Source organism: Nuphar pumila, chromosome 10 (assembly GCF_984573655.1).
Source record: "Nuphar pumila chromosome 10, dmNupPumi1.hap1.1, whole genome shotgun sequence".
Lineage (NCBI taxonomy): Eukaryota > Viridiplantae > Streptophyta > Magnoliopsida > Nymphaeales > Nymphaeaceae > Nuphar > Nuphar pumila.
This window is the reverse complement of record NC_143258.1, coordinates 91,839,077-91,854,235: the sequence shown is the minus strand read 5'-3', so window position 1 is coordinate 91,854,235 and position 15,159 is coordinate 91,839,077. Positions and strand designations below refer to the sequence as shown.

The 15,159-nt window shown below is 41.2% G+C and overlaps 1 protein-coding gene across 3 annotated transcripts; it reads right to left on the bottom strand.

Annotated features, from left to right (window-relative positions):
- Nucleotides 1-474: 474 nt before the first annotated feature.
- Nucleotides 475-13,180, bottom strand: LOC149827351 (ABC transporter B family member 11-like). 3 transcript variants are annotated; one of them, XM_090019304.1, is made up of 13 exons: nt 13,024-13,180; nt 8,895-9,283; nt 7,535-7,589; nt 6,961-7,139; nt 5,811-6,032; nt 4,511-4,749; nt 3,891-4,416; nt 3,526-3,799; nt 2,765-3,419; nt 2,445-2,673; nt 2,003-2,269; nt 1,609-1,872; nt 475-1,379 (listed from the first exon to the last, which is right to left on the bottom strand). In XM_090019304.1, exons 2-13 carry the CDS (start codon nt 9,168-9,170, stop codon nt 732-734), a joined length of 3,834 nt encoding a protein of 1,277 aa, XP_089875430.1. In that variant the 5' UTR covers nt 9,171-9,283; nt 13,024-13,180; the 3' UTR covers nt 475-731. The 3 variants fall into 3 exon arrangements, with proteins under 3 accessions (XP_089875430.1, XP_089875429.1, XP_089875431.1); XM_090019303.1 differs by having other exon boundaries at nt 13,066-13,179; XM_090019305.1 differs by lacking the exon at nt 13,024-13,180 and adding an exon at nt 9,572-10,487.
- Between the last annotated feature and the right edge of the window lie 1,979 nt (nt 13,181-15,159).

Genomic DNA, 15,159 nt, shown 5'->3' with positions numbered 1-15,159 from the left:
TTTGAGATACCACAAAACTTGAAGTGTAGCTTTCATGTGTGGGTCTTTTGGTTGATGCATGAACTGACTCAAGAGATGGACTCGATATACGATATATGGTCAGGTAATGGTAAGGTAAATGAGCCTGCCAACAAGTCGCATGTATGAAATGGCATCATTGAGCACTTCTCCATCTTCATTAGTCAGTTTGCGATATTGATATCAAGAGAAAATTTATTTTTACACTCATCACCACCCATCTCACCATATCCCCCCACCACCTTCTCCACCACCCTCCTCCTTCCCTCTCTCATTTTTTACATTTTCCACTCTGTTTTTCTCATGCTACACAAACAAGCAAAAAAAAAACTTTCTTTTAGAGAACTTCTCGTATAAAAAACTCTCGTAAGCAAAACTTTCTTTTCCTGTAAGCTTTTCTCCCTTCCAAACGTGCCCTAATTGGGATCCTTACCGAACAAACTACATTCAACACACTTGGGATCGAGCCAGTATAGTATAATTTAGCAAGCCGGTAGTAAGTACAGTCGAGTACACTTATATGCCCATTAATGTGAGAGATCCCCGGGAAGTCTACATTATCTTTCCCATCAAGGGCTCACTTGGCCCCACAAGGTCAAAGCCTTTCAAAACGAAAAACGATCCCGTGTTGGCTGCAGGCCCGCAACCTAAAACCTAAAAGCATGAGAATAAAACCACCCCCAAAAACGCATATCAACAAACAGTTGGAAGGCCTAACTGGGAGAAGCCATATGGAGCGCCACCAACGAAGCATATAGGCCATCCTTCATGCCGATGAGCGCCTCGTGGCTACCCTCCTCAGCAATCGCTCCGTTCTTCACCACGGCGATCACGTCGGCGCCCCGGATCGTGGAGAGACGGTGGGCGATGGCGACGGTTGACCTGCTCACCATCACTCTGTCCAGCGCCTCCTGGACTACGCGCTCCGACTCCGCGTCGAGCGCGGAGGTGGCCTCGTCGAGGAGGAGGATCTTGGGGTCCTTGATGATGGCTCTGGCGATGGCGATCCGCTGCTTCTGCCCGCCGGAGAGCTGGACGCCGCGCTCGCCCACGTGGGTGTCGTAGCCCTGCGGGAGCGCCGATATGAACCGGTGGGCGTTCGCCGCCTCCGCGGCGGCGACGATCTCGTCTTCGGAGACGGAGCCGTGCTTGCCGTAGGCGATGTTGGCGCGAATGGTGTCGTTGAAGAGGACGGGCTCCTGGCTCACCAGCCCAATCTGCTGCCGCAGCCACCTCAGCTGGAACCTATGGATGTCGACCCCGTCCATAAGTATCCGGCCAGACTCCGGGTCGTAGAACCTCTCCAGAAGCGAGATCACCGTCGACTTCCCGCTGCCGCTCTCCCCTACCAGCGCCACAGTCTGCCAAAACAACAGGTTTAGATCAGCAGTGACCTCTCTCTCTCTCTCTCTCTCCTGAAATCCAGTCTATGACAAAGAGTTCATGGAACTTGCAGTTGCAACCTGGCTAAATATGCTCCTATGCACAAGCAAACCACATTCCCTACGAAGTTGAACCATTGGTGTAGGGAAGTTTAAGAATTGTGTTTAATGCGAGTACTTTTGGAATGGTTGGCTAGGAGGGTGATACCTTTCCGTGGGGGACGCTCAAGCACAAGTCTTGGAAGATCTGAACATTAGGCCGAGTTGGGTACTTGAAACTAACATGCTGGAACTCAATATTTCCCTTCACATTAGCAAGCGTCAGACCTGAATTGTCGCTGGGATCAATTTTTGATTTCCTGTCAAGAATTGCAAATATTGATCCAGCGGAGGCCTTCGCCTTCGCCGCATCCGGGGCAAGTGCACTTGTTTGTGAGACCCCAATTGCCGTTATTGCCAAAACAAGGAAAACCTGAACATGAAGAAAGAGAAAGAGGTTTTTCATGAAGTCAATATTGGAGCATGTTGTGGAAGTGGTAAATAACTGATGACTGCAACAATGGTGATGGCAATATTCTTATGTGTGCTTGGGCAGTGCATACCCTGAAAACCTTGCTAGGTGTTGTCTTCTCATCCTGCACTAGACGAGCGCCCACATAAAAGCTGAGTGAATATGCACAGTAGAGCATAAAGAAGGAGAAGCCGAATCCCAAGCCACTGATAAGTCCTAGCCGAATTCCGTTTTTCCTTGGTGCCTCGCACTTTTTCTTGTATAGATCCATCACGCGTTCTTCGGCACAGAAAGATGCCACTGTCCGGATACTACCTACTGCATCATTTGCTACTTGACTTGCTTCCTCATACATTACCTGCAACAAACAATGGATTATGATGCCTATGATCAAAACTGCATATTACAAGAGCTAATTTCAATGCCACCTGAAAACTTCAATTCATTCCTTGAATTTGAACTCTTAAATTTAATGTGCTGTGAAACAATAGGAAACCATATTTGCATATAAGTAACTTGGAGGAATTGCAAACCTTAGCATCTGCACTGAATCCATCCAAAAATTTTATTTGCAAAAAGGCTTGCAAGCCAATAAGAGGAATCAGTCCTAGCATTATAAGTGATAGTTGCCAGTTGGCTGAAAATGCAATCGAAAGCCCTGCAACCACGGTCGCTATATTTTGTACCATCAGTGATACTGCATCTCCAACAAGGCCCCTCACAGTTGCAGCATCTGCTGACAATCTTGCACCAATAGATCCGCTATGAACAACAAACAGTAAAGAAGAGTTCAGATAGGTTACAATGAAGTTATAAGCCACATATAGAACTCATTTCTTCTATGTCTGCATACCTTGAGTTTGCAGGTTCATCAAACCAACCGATTTCTTGGTGAACTACGTGCTCGAATGTAAGAGCTCGGATGCGCCTCACCAATTTCCCACCAGCTAATGAAAAGAGATATGTCTGTGCAGGTGCAACAAACAGAGCCAGAAGTCCAAGTCCTATATACATTAATGCCCAAAAGTTTGCATCTCTCTGAAGCTTGTGTGGTGGTTCAAAGAATGTCTTTATGACACTTGAGATTAGGACCGCAAGTGCTGGGAATATAACTCCATTGATAGCTGCAGCTATGCAACCTAACAGCAAAACTGGAAGCTCTGGCTTGTTCAGGTAAGCTAGTCGGGATATCGATACCTTTTGTTCGTTCTTCTCAGAGATAGGTGGCACTACTTCAATATCATATGCTGAACCAGCATGGTGAACAGTCGACGTGCCAGGCAAACCCAAGGAAATTGCGAAGGAGTGCCTGCTACTACAGCCCAGTGAAGATCCCATACTTATGGATCGATTCAAAGTAAATCTCAGGCTTTCAGATCTACTTGGGGCATTATTGGCATCAATTTCATTAGTATCAGCAACCTCTTCTTTCACTTTATTTATTTCCTGCAGACTGACAAGTTGCGAGTATGCTCCTTCAGGATCCTTAATCAGCTCTAGATGGGAACCTGTTTAGAGGTAAAAGAGTTTCATTAGTTAAACTGAAAACTTCAACAAACTCTTATCGGTTTCTGCATTATTTTCCAACACACAAAGAAAAGAAAACAAGCTTACCTTGCTCAACAATTTCTCCCCGGTGCATCACTACTATAGTATCAGCATTTTTTATCGTGCTCAAGCGATGTGCAACAACAATTGTGGTCCTGCCTACCATGATCCTTGTTAGAGCATCTTGCACCATCTTCTCAGACTCTGCATCCAATGCACTTGTTGCTTCATCAAGGAGAAGAATCCTCGGGTTCTTTAAGATCGCCCTTGCAATTGCAATTCTCTGTTTCTGTCCACCGGATAATTGGGTTCCATGCTCACCGACCATTGTGTCAAGACCCTGATACATGTTTCATAATTAGCATTCATGGTCATCAGATCAAGCTATGCTATTCCCAGGGAAAAAAATCTGATCAGTGATAATCTTTCACCTGAGGCATCTCATCTATGAACTTTGCAGCATTTGCAAGCTCAGCTGCTATCTTGATTTCTTGGAGCGTTGCGCCCACTTTTCCATATGCAATGTTCTCCCTTATAGTTGTTGTGAATAGAACAGGCTCTTGGCTGACGAGCCCAATCTTCTCTCTGATCCAACCCAGTCTCAGTTTCTTCAAGTTTACCCCATCTATGAACACCTCACCAACTTGAGGATCATAGAACCTCTCTACCAAACCAATTACTGTGGACTTCCCACTGCCGCTTCCGCCAACTAGAGCGACTGTCTTGCCGCTTGCCACATGCAATGAAAGACCGGCAAAGATTTGCACGTCGGGCCTTGCCGGGTAACTGAAATGGACATCTTTCAGTTCTATGTCTCCTGTTATATCATCTAAAACAGTTCCACTCTTGTCATATGCATCTATCTCTGGTTCCCTTTTGATTGTCGCCAACATTTTGTATGCTGCTGCTTGCCCTGCTGCGAATGCGCTCATGCATGGCAAAGCTTGGCCAAGCGATCTGTCTCAACATGAGATGCAACAGATATATTTATTTAAACCAACTGAGGATCATAATATTGATGAAAATCTAGCAGACCATGTGAAGAACTTACGTTCCTCCATTCATAATGGCTATCATCACACTAATCACGTCACCACCAGTGTATCCATTATGAATGATCAGTCTGGCCCCATAGTACACAGCAAGTGCATAGCTTGAAAAGATGATCATCAGAATAGATCCAAGTCCTAACCCTCCAGCTGCTCCTTGGTAAACGCTGGACAAGTATGCAGATTTGAGCAAGTTGTTGTATTTGGTTATAGCCTGCTTTTCCCCTGTAAATGACGCAACCTGATTACATAAAGAAGTCAAATTAGTTCTGAAGATTTAAAAGAACAACAAATATGGAGATTTTCAAAATGGCATCTTAAGTTTTATCTATGTAGAACTAAAGCTTTTCAATATTAACCGCAGTTGCCATTTTACCCACCAACAATTAGAATATGGAGATTTTCAAAACCGCAGTCTTATACGCCAACTTGGGTTTGTGTGCTCAAGAATTGGGCAGGATTTGATCTGCTATTTTCTTCCCTTTTTTTATTTATCATTGAAATATGTTGATATTTAGATTATCAACACCCCTATGCCAGTACAAATTGGTTCGCCTTATAGAAAAGTGACTTTGAAGTCTGGAGTAGAGGCGAAGCAAAGTGATTGATAAATACTTAAAGGACGTGTTTGAGGTTTCGCCATTTATTTAATGCCAAAACTGTCCATGTGTTTTTTGGTTAACCATAACAAAATTTAGGTGCATTTTTGAATTATGCAGAAATTTAGGTGCCAATTTGGAAATTCCTTCCCCACCCTTTGTCCTTTTAATTAAAAAAATTATTCCAAATATCTTATAGAGCAAACAGCTGATGTGCAATTTCTTAAATTATTGGAAGTATCAATAAAATGCATTTTGTTGCTTGAGAGGAGTGAGGAGAAGAATCCTAAAAGTTTCTGGATAAACTGCAAATATGGTTTCACAACATGAGCTGGTGTATATGAATCCTCACTGCTGTTTAGAGAAGTAAAACAAACCAGAAAATTTGATGGCACGTAATTGTACAATAAGATAATTCATCATGTAATGAGAATTTTCAAAAGCATATACAGCTGCCCAAAGTGGGGTTGGCGTAGTGGGGTGGGGCCTTGGCTGCTAGCCTGTCTGTCAAGGTTTGATTTTCATGGGCGTCACCCCTCTGCGCAAGACAACAGGTGACCTAGGCCCCCAGGGCAGGGGTCGTAGCCTCGAAGTTTTTTTACTATGCCGGCATGACGACCGTAGGCTGATCCAGCACGACCAGGTCTTCTTGCTGGGGGCGGTTTCTTCGGGTTATAAAAAAAAAAAAGCATATACAGCTTACCATTCTAATCGATCCAACTGTTTGTTCCACAACGGTGCTGGCTTTAGCATATGCTAGTTGTCCACGACTTGATATTTTAGACACAAGCCAAGAGACGGCCACACCAGCAAGGGCTACAGGAGGAACTGCCGTTAGCATCATCAGAGAAAGAAGCCATCCTTTCGTAAATGCTATCAAGAAGGCACCAAAGAATGTGGACATAAGCTGCAGAAACTTGCCAACCTGAAAGCCAATGGAGAGAAGAAGTAGGGTGAGGCGCAGAAACAAAGTCACCAGCCACACAAAGGCATTATTCACAAATTTGGGCTTTGTTGAATGTGTTCATTGGTAATTTATATATAGGAACCTAACACACATCAAATTTACGTTTGACCTTATTTTCAATTGAGATGAATGCCTACCTTTTTAAGAAACTGTTCAGATGACCATCTATCTTTTTTTTGGATCTATAACCCGAAAAAAACCACACCCGGCATGAAGACCTGGTCGCACTGACTCAGCCTACCATACCTTCGTTCATCGTGCCAGCAGCGTGGCTTGCGCAAAGGGGCGATGCCCATGGGAATCAAAACTTGACTGCCTGTCTAGCAGCCAAGGCCTCACCCCTACTATGCTAACCCCCTTGGGGCAGATACATATAAATGCCTACCTATTTCAGAAACTGTTCGGATGACCATCTAAGATACTACTTCTTATATCCTCAGATTTCTAATTAACCCTTTAATGTAACACTATTAATCTTTCTCTTTTTGCAGCTAACGGCAAATAAGTAATGTCATGAGGTAAAAGTAACCAAGTCATGTAAGCAATGTACTAAAAAGTAGGCAGTAACTTTAAATATTTCAAAACTGATATGTCTAAACATTAATTTTCCATAGGAACCTATATGCAAATTACAAATTTTTTTTTCTCAAACCAAAATATGAATGGATCACTACCACCCAAGGAAAAATCACAAACTTTTAGGTTTGTGATTAATCAACATTCTAATAAAAGCCCAACTTTAGCAAACCTGACTTGGTAATATGAGAACAAACATAAAAGAAACTAGTGGGAGGATGAGACCTATTTGAAACACCATATGAGCAAGCCATTTTGAAATTCTTAAAAATATTGGTAAAGCATGAGGCATTCACTCTCATGGTATGACCTTTTCACCAATGGCATCTTGGATGAGGACGGTATCCCCTGACATTCTCCCAATTACTTCTCCTGTGGAAGTCGTCTCCAGATCAAAAAATGCAATGTCCTGTCTAAGTATGGTGCTGAGATACAAGTTCCTGATACGGGTGGCCTGCCTCTCTCCAGTAATCATCCAGCCCGCAACCTCTGCCAATTCCATGAGATCATTGGTTACAAAACTGTATTGATATAATTTGAACAATTCCCAGGATGGACAAGGAGTACTCATGGAGTTTTATGACAGCAGGTCAGGTGCAATCACATTGCATACTTTAGCGTGCCAGGTGCATGATCCGCCCTTCATCTTATGTTGGGCCACACAGCCGACAAGCCGTATCCAAGAGATGGAGGGCGGTAAGGTGGAGCTGTATACTCAAAGTGTGCAATGCGATTGCACCTGATCCACCCTCGAGATTTACACCGCGAACACCACAACAAAGACACGGTCAATGTGACACCTCTCGACTTATGAGGAAGCTTTGTCATTGTAAAAAAAGGAAGACTGAAAACCATTAAGCAAAGAAGGTCACTGCAATACTCACGTAAAAATGAGGAAACCCCCGCACCAATAGCCACATAAACAAACTTCAGACACACCTGAAATTACAAAGTCACAAAGACGAATCTCTCAAAATCAACAACATGGATGACACAAAAAAATTGACAAGCACCTAAGCATTAACCAAGTCATAATCGTGCCATCATTTTTCTCCACATCAAGCCATCATGGAACGGATTTTGTCTGGATATGCCGTATTACCCTATCATGCTGCCAGACCCAACAAAGATATGGACCTAAATGAAAATTGGCCCTTCATTCATCGACGTGTGAAGCATATCCGGAAAAAAAATTATGTACAATATCAACACCAAAATTGACACTTGCCTTATGAAGTGAGACCCACTAACTACTTTATGGCTCCATTTAACATGTTGGAAAGAAAATGAAAAGGGTGATGCCAATGAAGAAGAGAATGAGTGAAAAGGCTGAGGAGTAGGGGCGTCAACGGGTCGGGTTTACACTTACAGTCCAGGTATGGTGATAAATAAGAAGACTCGATTAAGATTCGGGTCTAGATTCGAAGGTCCAATTAATATATGGATTCTTGTATAGTTTATGAAATTTTATACAGACTCGGGCTCGACTCGAGTTCTGATTAAAACCCACAAATTTTCAATGTAAAAATGATAAAAAATATTATTTTATCGGGTATGTCCAAAATATGGGGGGGGGGGGAGTTAGTGCCCCCCCCCCTCTTTAATACGAAAGCATCCATTGTGGGGCAGCCTCTTTAATACGAAAGCATCTATTGAAGGTACATTTAGTTTGATTGCACAAAATTTACTTCTTAATACACTTTAGAAAGTATTGAAAAGTACCTTAAAAACAACCGAGTTGATTGTCCCACCATCCTCTTTATCGAAAGGAAAGCCTTATAAAAAATGAGTTGGCACAAAAATGAAAAGTAAGACGTAAAAAATGAATCTCATTTGTGTGAAATTTACTTTTTCATGAGGTCTCATGAGTTTAAAAAACAATCAAACATATTTTGAAAAGTGAAAATACTGTTAAAAAAATATTAACTTTTAAAATCTCATGAGAAAGTGAATCTCATACAAATAAGATTCACTTTTTAAATATCATTTTTGGGGTTTATGCCAACTTACTTTTTATAAAGCTTGTTTTTTGAGTTTTGTGTCAAAAAAAGTTTTATGTTCAATTATTTTTTAGGTACTTATCAAATGAGAAAATGTATTAGAAAGCAAATCTCATGTGTTCAAACCAAACGTACCCTAAGTGGTGCCCTTGAGTACTTATAAAATAAAGTAGGCCCTTATGTATATCCATGCACAGACTTACACACGTGTGAGTGTGCTAGATTAAAACATGTAAATGTATACCTTGGACACCAGTTGTATCAAATTGTGTTGGTTGGCTTTACCAAATGAATCGATGAGGTCCCCAAAAAGCATAGACATGAGGGGCATCCCCATCCCATTGGCAATCGCTCCAATTGTGCCTACGGCAATTAAGATCACATCTAATGAATCTGCAAAAGAAAACAGCTTAAGGAATGAGACTGAAGACGAGCTCCCATTGCCACCATCTCTTTCCTTATTTCCTGAAGCCTTATCATTCTTTATTTCCAATGCACCAATAGTCTCTTGATTGTCCATCCTCTTTTAAAAATCAGGAATTCTTGTAGAAGATTTTTCCTTGAATCTGTTCAGACAACTAATTAATCCTGCACCATTCTCAACCTTGATATATGGCTTTCAGACAATCAAACCTGCAACGTGAAAAGGAAAACATGATAAATGAAAATGTTTTAACTAAAAGAAAATGCATGTGTTTAGTTAACTCAAGTTTTAAACCCAATAAATAAGTTGCCCTTTACTTGACTTATGAGTTGTTGAACGGCCTACCAGCAATTCTCCAAATGGATTGCTCTTTTTTTTTAAAGGCAAATCAATTGTTTTTTCTGTTCAATAATTTTGGGAAAAAAAAGAGACGCTGTTTGTATATATATATATATATATATATATAATCCAAGAAAAAAACCCATCACCGAGTGCACCTTGGCTGGCCTCTGGTTGGTAAAACCCTTGTCTTACTGTCCACCGAGAAGTACACCCAACTTCGACCTTGCAACAAGGAACGCCACCTGATAAACTTGTGACGTCCGCATTCATAAGTTGCCCTTACCAGATGAAACGCTTTTATATTTAGTCATTTCAAAACCATTGATATTTTCATTTTCTGAAAAATGTCAGCAATGACATTTGTGTCACACAATTAAGTCAGTGATATGTGTTGCTTTTTGAGTGGTTTACATTCAAAGGTACTTGGCTCAATCACTGGATCATGTTTGGTAAGGAGGGAAGATCAGGTCCATGGCACCTTGGATGCCGTTCATCATGCAGATGAAGGGCACCCAAACCTCAACAAAAATGATGGTCCCCACCTAGATGGGTCCCACAAAGTTTTTCTATGTCATTGGCCTTCTAGATGAATGGCATCAGTGGTTCGAAAATGCATGGCAGAAATTCATTCCAAACATGAAACATGCTGGTGGCTTTGGGTGTCGTTCTTCGTCATGATGGACGGATCCAAGGTTCCTTGTACCTGATCTGCTTTCTCTGAGATGCACCCTGATAAATTTTTGTTTTTGACAGAGAAAGCTGGGGTTAAGCAGACCCCTACTAGTTATACAACCATACCATTTGGGGGTTCGAACTTGCAACATCTCAACACAAGGTGACGTGCTTAACTGCTCCTGCCAGACAATCCGAGCCCCAGTTGGTACCCTAATCATTTTTTCCTCAGCCACCCTCGTTGTCAAAAGTTTCCCAGGGATGGAAACCCCACAAGCATGGGTTTCCCTACCTCAACCACAAGGTGGTAAAGAAACTGTGTATGTACAGTTTGCTGCATGCTTTTTACCCCATCTTTTTACGGAACTGGAAATATTGAGAGAGAGAGAGAGAGAGAGAGAGAGAGAGAGAGAGAGAGATGGCCAAATTAAAACAAGCACATCAATTTGTGGAACCTATGATAACAAAAATGCTAAAATTAGTGTCAGAAACCTGATGATTTATTGTACATGATTCTAGAAAAAAGATTAGTTTTCACTTTATACACCTCAGGGAAATTTTAAAGAGACACAAACTACTTACAATTTTTTATATACTTGTCTTTATTCTTATGAACTCTGTCTTTATACCAATTCTGATAAACTTTAGAGATCAATACCATCTCTCTTTTTACTAATAAGTTTTATACAGTTTTGTTTATTATTGTTTATAGGTTTTTTGGAATTTTTAATGGATAAATATTTGCTACAATAATTGTTCGTGTACAAACGATTCAGATGTATTTCCTTCTTTAGTAAATATGACCTCATAGATGTGATCTACACGCTTTGGTTAGCGAGAATCTGCATTTGGAAACACAGAATTCTACTATTATAGCAGTGCTTTCGGTGATTGAAAAAATCAAAGGCTGTGAATGCATCAAATTTTTATCACTCAAAAAAAGTATATTTTTCATAAAAAAAAAACATGACCCAAGTATCGATGTCCACTAAATCAAGCACAATGAACACATGTACAACATGAGATTGAGTCAAAACAACTTCCATCATAAGATCCCAACTAGATTGTACATGCAATGGTCGAAAATATGAATCTTTCTTTAATATATGAAACCATCTCTCTCTCTCTCTCTCTCTCTCTCTCTCTCTCTCTCTCTCTCTCTCGTGTGAAAAGGTGATACATCGCCTCCATTGAAAATTTTATTGTTGTTTTAGCCGTTGTTAAGAACGATTTGGTCACACTGATTCAGAGCAAATCAGTCCATTGTTCAAAAGATATGGGGGACCATTCTGCCCTCCTTCAAAAATCAACTAAATTTTTGGTCGAATACCTGAATTGATTCACTTACATATTATAAAATATTTATAAGAATAAATTAAAACAAATAACTTTGAACTGAGCCAGTTTAAAAATGATTCGAATCGGATCCGATTTTATCCCTTCTTTTTTTCTTTTGATGGGTTCTGGTGGCCATTCATCTTTCCTACGGTTGGCATCCAAGAGGCCTTGTACCTGATCCCCTCTCTTGACAACCTAGTGATGTTGGCAAGTTGCCTCTACCAAATGAGGAAAATGGGTCAATAAGAAATCAAGAAAAGAATATTTTTTCATTTTTTTATTTGAAAACCATCGTCTCTCTCTCTCTCTCGTCCACTCCTAAAGTCTTGAAAGAGAAGAAGAAAAAGTTTTTTGAGGTTAGCCAAAGTCCAGTGACATTTACAAAAAAACCTTTTTTAATACTTCAGAAATTTTCGGCATATATAAAACATATAAAAATATATTAAATATAAATAAAAAATACAATAACCTCAAATATTAAAAACAGTATTTTTATCATGTTACTAATGCGATGAAAAAAAAATCTTTTCAAAATAGGAAAGTTTTTTAAAGCATCTCTTCTTTTGGCATGAAATGGTCTTTCAAAATATTGCGGCAAAATTACCATATTTTCAGAATATCTGCGATACATGTAACACAGGATTGCCTTTCACGTTTGGAAGTGGGAAAGTAGTAGGAAAGAAAAATTTACAACTTTTTCATCCGTTCCAAGCAAGAGAAATTTTTTAAAAATTAAAAATTTCTAAAAATCTTACTTTTTTTATTTTGAAAAAATTCCTCCATCTAGGAGGGCAAGACATCTCTCTCTCTCTCTCTCTCCTATGGAAACGGCACCGAATTTTCAACTAGTTGAGTAGGTAAACTCATGGAAGATGAATGGAAGATGGTAGCATTCAGGAGAAGCAAAATTATCATGCTAGGTCTAAAACCAACATTTCAGCTCTACTATTCAAGAAGCAAGGCCACTAGATAATATCTAGTGATCTGCGCAAGAATGTGTTAGTTGCTGCCACCATCAGCTAAAAGCGAAAGAAAGGAGCATAACCTTGCCACAACTGCAAAAATCTATAATAAAAAGAATTCCTTCACACGAACTCTGTCATGAAAATTGTAAATTTTTCTCATATTTTTCCAGTCCGTATCCCTCATGCTACACAAACAAGCGAAAATCACATCAAAACTTCTCATATATAGGCAAAATTTTCTTTTCCTATAAAAATTTTTCTTGCTTCCAAACAAACATGCTTAGGTTTTATCAGCTATATTTTTCGTCTCTCCATAATCCAGAGGGAGTGTGTGTGTGCTGCATATGTGTATGCATGTATGCTGTTTCTACTGTTGGAAAAGAAAGGCTTGATCAAACTTTAGAATGCTAAAAAGCCACTTGGTGAAATCAATCCCTAGACAATACAAATTCAAAAGCAAATGAACCAACCATCCAAAAACAACTGTTCAGATCCAACACAAACCATCTACCGCACCTCAAATATAGCACCAAAGGAAAACTCAAGACTGTTACAACCCAAGCAGACTAAGATTCGAAGAATGGTACTGGAGAAAGACCAACAAAACCAAAGAAACTAAATCAATTGCTTACTAGCATATCACAATTGCATGATAACAAAATACACATATAGACCTCTGACAAGCGTTTGCAGACTGTTGGATGAGTTGCGCTTAACTGAGAGTTGCATAACATCTTTTTGTTTGGTTTTGTCTGTATATATAGACAAGCATAGGGACGTTTACCATCTGAGTGAAATCTTAAGTCTTGAAGATATATAGTGGCTGGCATTGACTTTTATTTTATTTCCTTTTTTCTGTAGGAATTCTGTTGTAGAAAGTTGGATTTGAATTGAAGGTTGACGGTGGAATTCAACAACTTTCTGTGGGGGACTTAATGCGTGATAGTACGGCTAGCTGGGTCATGTATTATGTGATACTGCCATGGTGTGACTGGTTCGTGAATCAAGGTCAAGTGGTGTGGGTGCTCTCAACTGGCGGGCCCCGTAAGGGCTTGCGTGTCAGTGACCCCCTCATGGAGCAAGCCCATTAAATGATCTGGTTCTCGGCAAGGGTTCCTCGTCATAAAAAAGAAAATCAAGGTCGATTAAATATGGATGGCCTGATCACGCTTACCAATTACCTTGTGACCATGCAGTGTATCAGCTGTTGTAGGAAATGCTTAAACATGGGTGCAGATCGGCTTGCCTAACATCTATTAGGTGATCTCCTTATGTCACCCAACCAATCACATGAGAGAAATTTGAGTGGGTCCTTCATTCTGTTGTTGTGGGTCTATGAAATGCTGACTAGTGGGTCATTAAGATTCTTGACAATACTCTTGATTCTCTTATGAGATTTAATGATACAATTTTGATCTAATACCTGGATCTATATTTTACATCCAATACTTGGATCCAACTTTGGATCTAATATATGAGTTCTGGGGTTCATGTGTGAGACCCAATTGCCACACTGGATTCATATCAGATTAGGAGATTATCGGATGCCCTCCAGCAGATGGGGACCCATAGGTCATCCTCTTGAGACTGGGTTGTTCACGGGATTACCGTGTGAGATGTATTGTTTTAGGGCACGTTTGAAAGCAAGAAAGTTTCTCATAGGAAAAAAGAATTGCTTATGAGAAGTTTTTATTTGATAATTTTTATAAATGAAAACTTTTCACTTGTTTGTGTAGCATAAGAAAAATAAAATGAAAACCCATCTGTCTAGTGGTGTAGTGGGGGTAGCATCCCTAGAGCTGGACTTGGGCAGCAGTAGCGGCCCGGCTGCAGTGGCAAGCCTTTTTGGTCGGAAGTTGGTTGATGCAGTTGTAGCAGTCATTGTTGATCAGGTCGCCATGACACTGGAAGAGGCTAGAGATGACGTGCACTACAAGAAAAATGTTAATTAGCGACGGAAATTTGCGACGGATTTTTTTCGTCGCAAATTAGAGACGGATTAGCTAGAGAAAACTTTCTTCATGAATCTGTCGCTAAGTAGCGACGGATTAGCGATGCAAGTTTTCTCTAGCTAATCCATCGCTAATTAGCGACGGATTAACGACAACAATTGTTTCATCGCTAATTCTCAATACAAGAAAAACATTTTAGCGAGAGATTTAGCGAGGGAATTTTTCTGTCGCTAATTTTCGATTTAAACCGAGCGCGGAATTTTCCCTCTCTCCCCATTCGAAATTTAAATCAATCGCGCTCGATTTAAACTGACTTCTTTGGAGGACGACGACGTCGGAGAGCGCGTTGGAGAGTGGAGGACGGCGACGTCGGAGGACGGCGACGTCGGAGGACGGTCAGCGATCGCTGGAGGACGTTGGTGCCGGTTCACGGAGGACGATGACGCTGGTTCACGAAGGATGACGGCGATGCCGGTTCACGGAAGATGACTGTGCCAGTTCATGGAGGACGGCGACGCCGGAGAGCACCGGTTCACGGAGGACGGTTCACGGAGGACGGCGACGCTGGAGGACGGTCGACGATCGCTGGAGGACGTCGGCGCCGGTTCACGGAGGACGACGACGCCGGTTCATGGAGGACGGCGATGTTGGTTCACGGAAGATGATGGCGACGCTGGTTCATGGAAGATGACGACGCCGGTTCATGGAGGACGGCGCCAGAGAGCATCGATTCACGGAGGACGGCGATACCGATTCACGGAGGACGACGACGCCGGTTCACGGAGGACGGTGATGCCGGAGAGCACCGGTTCACGG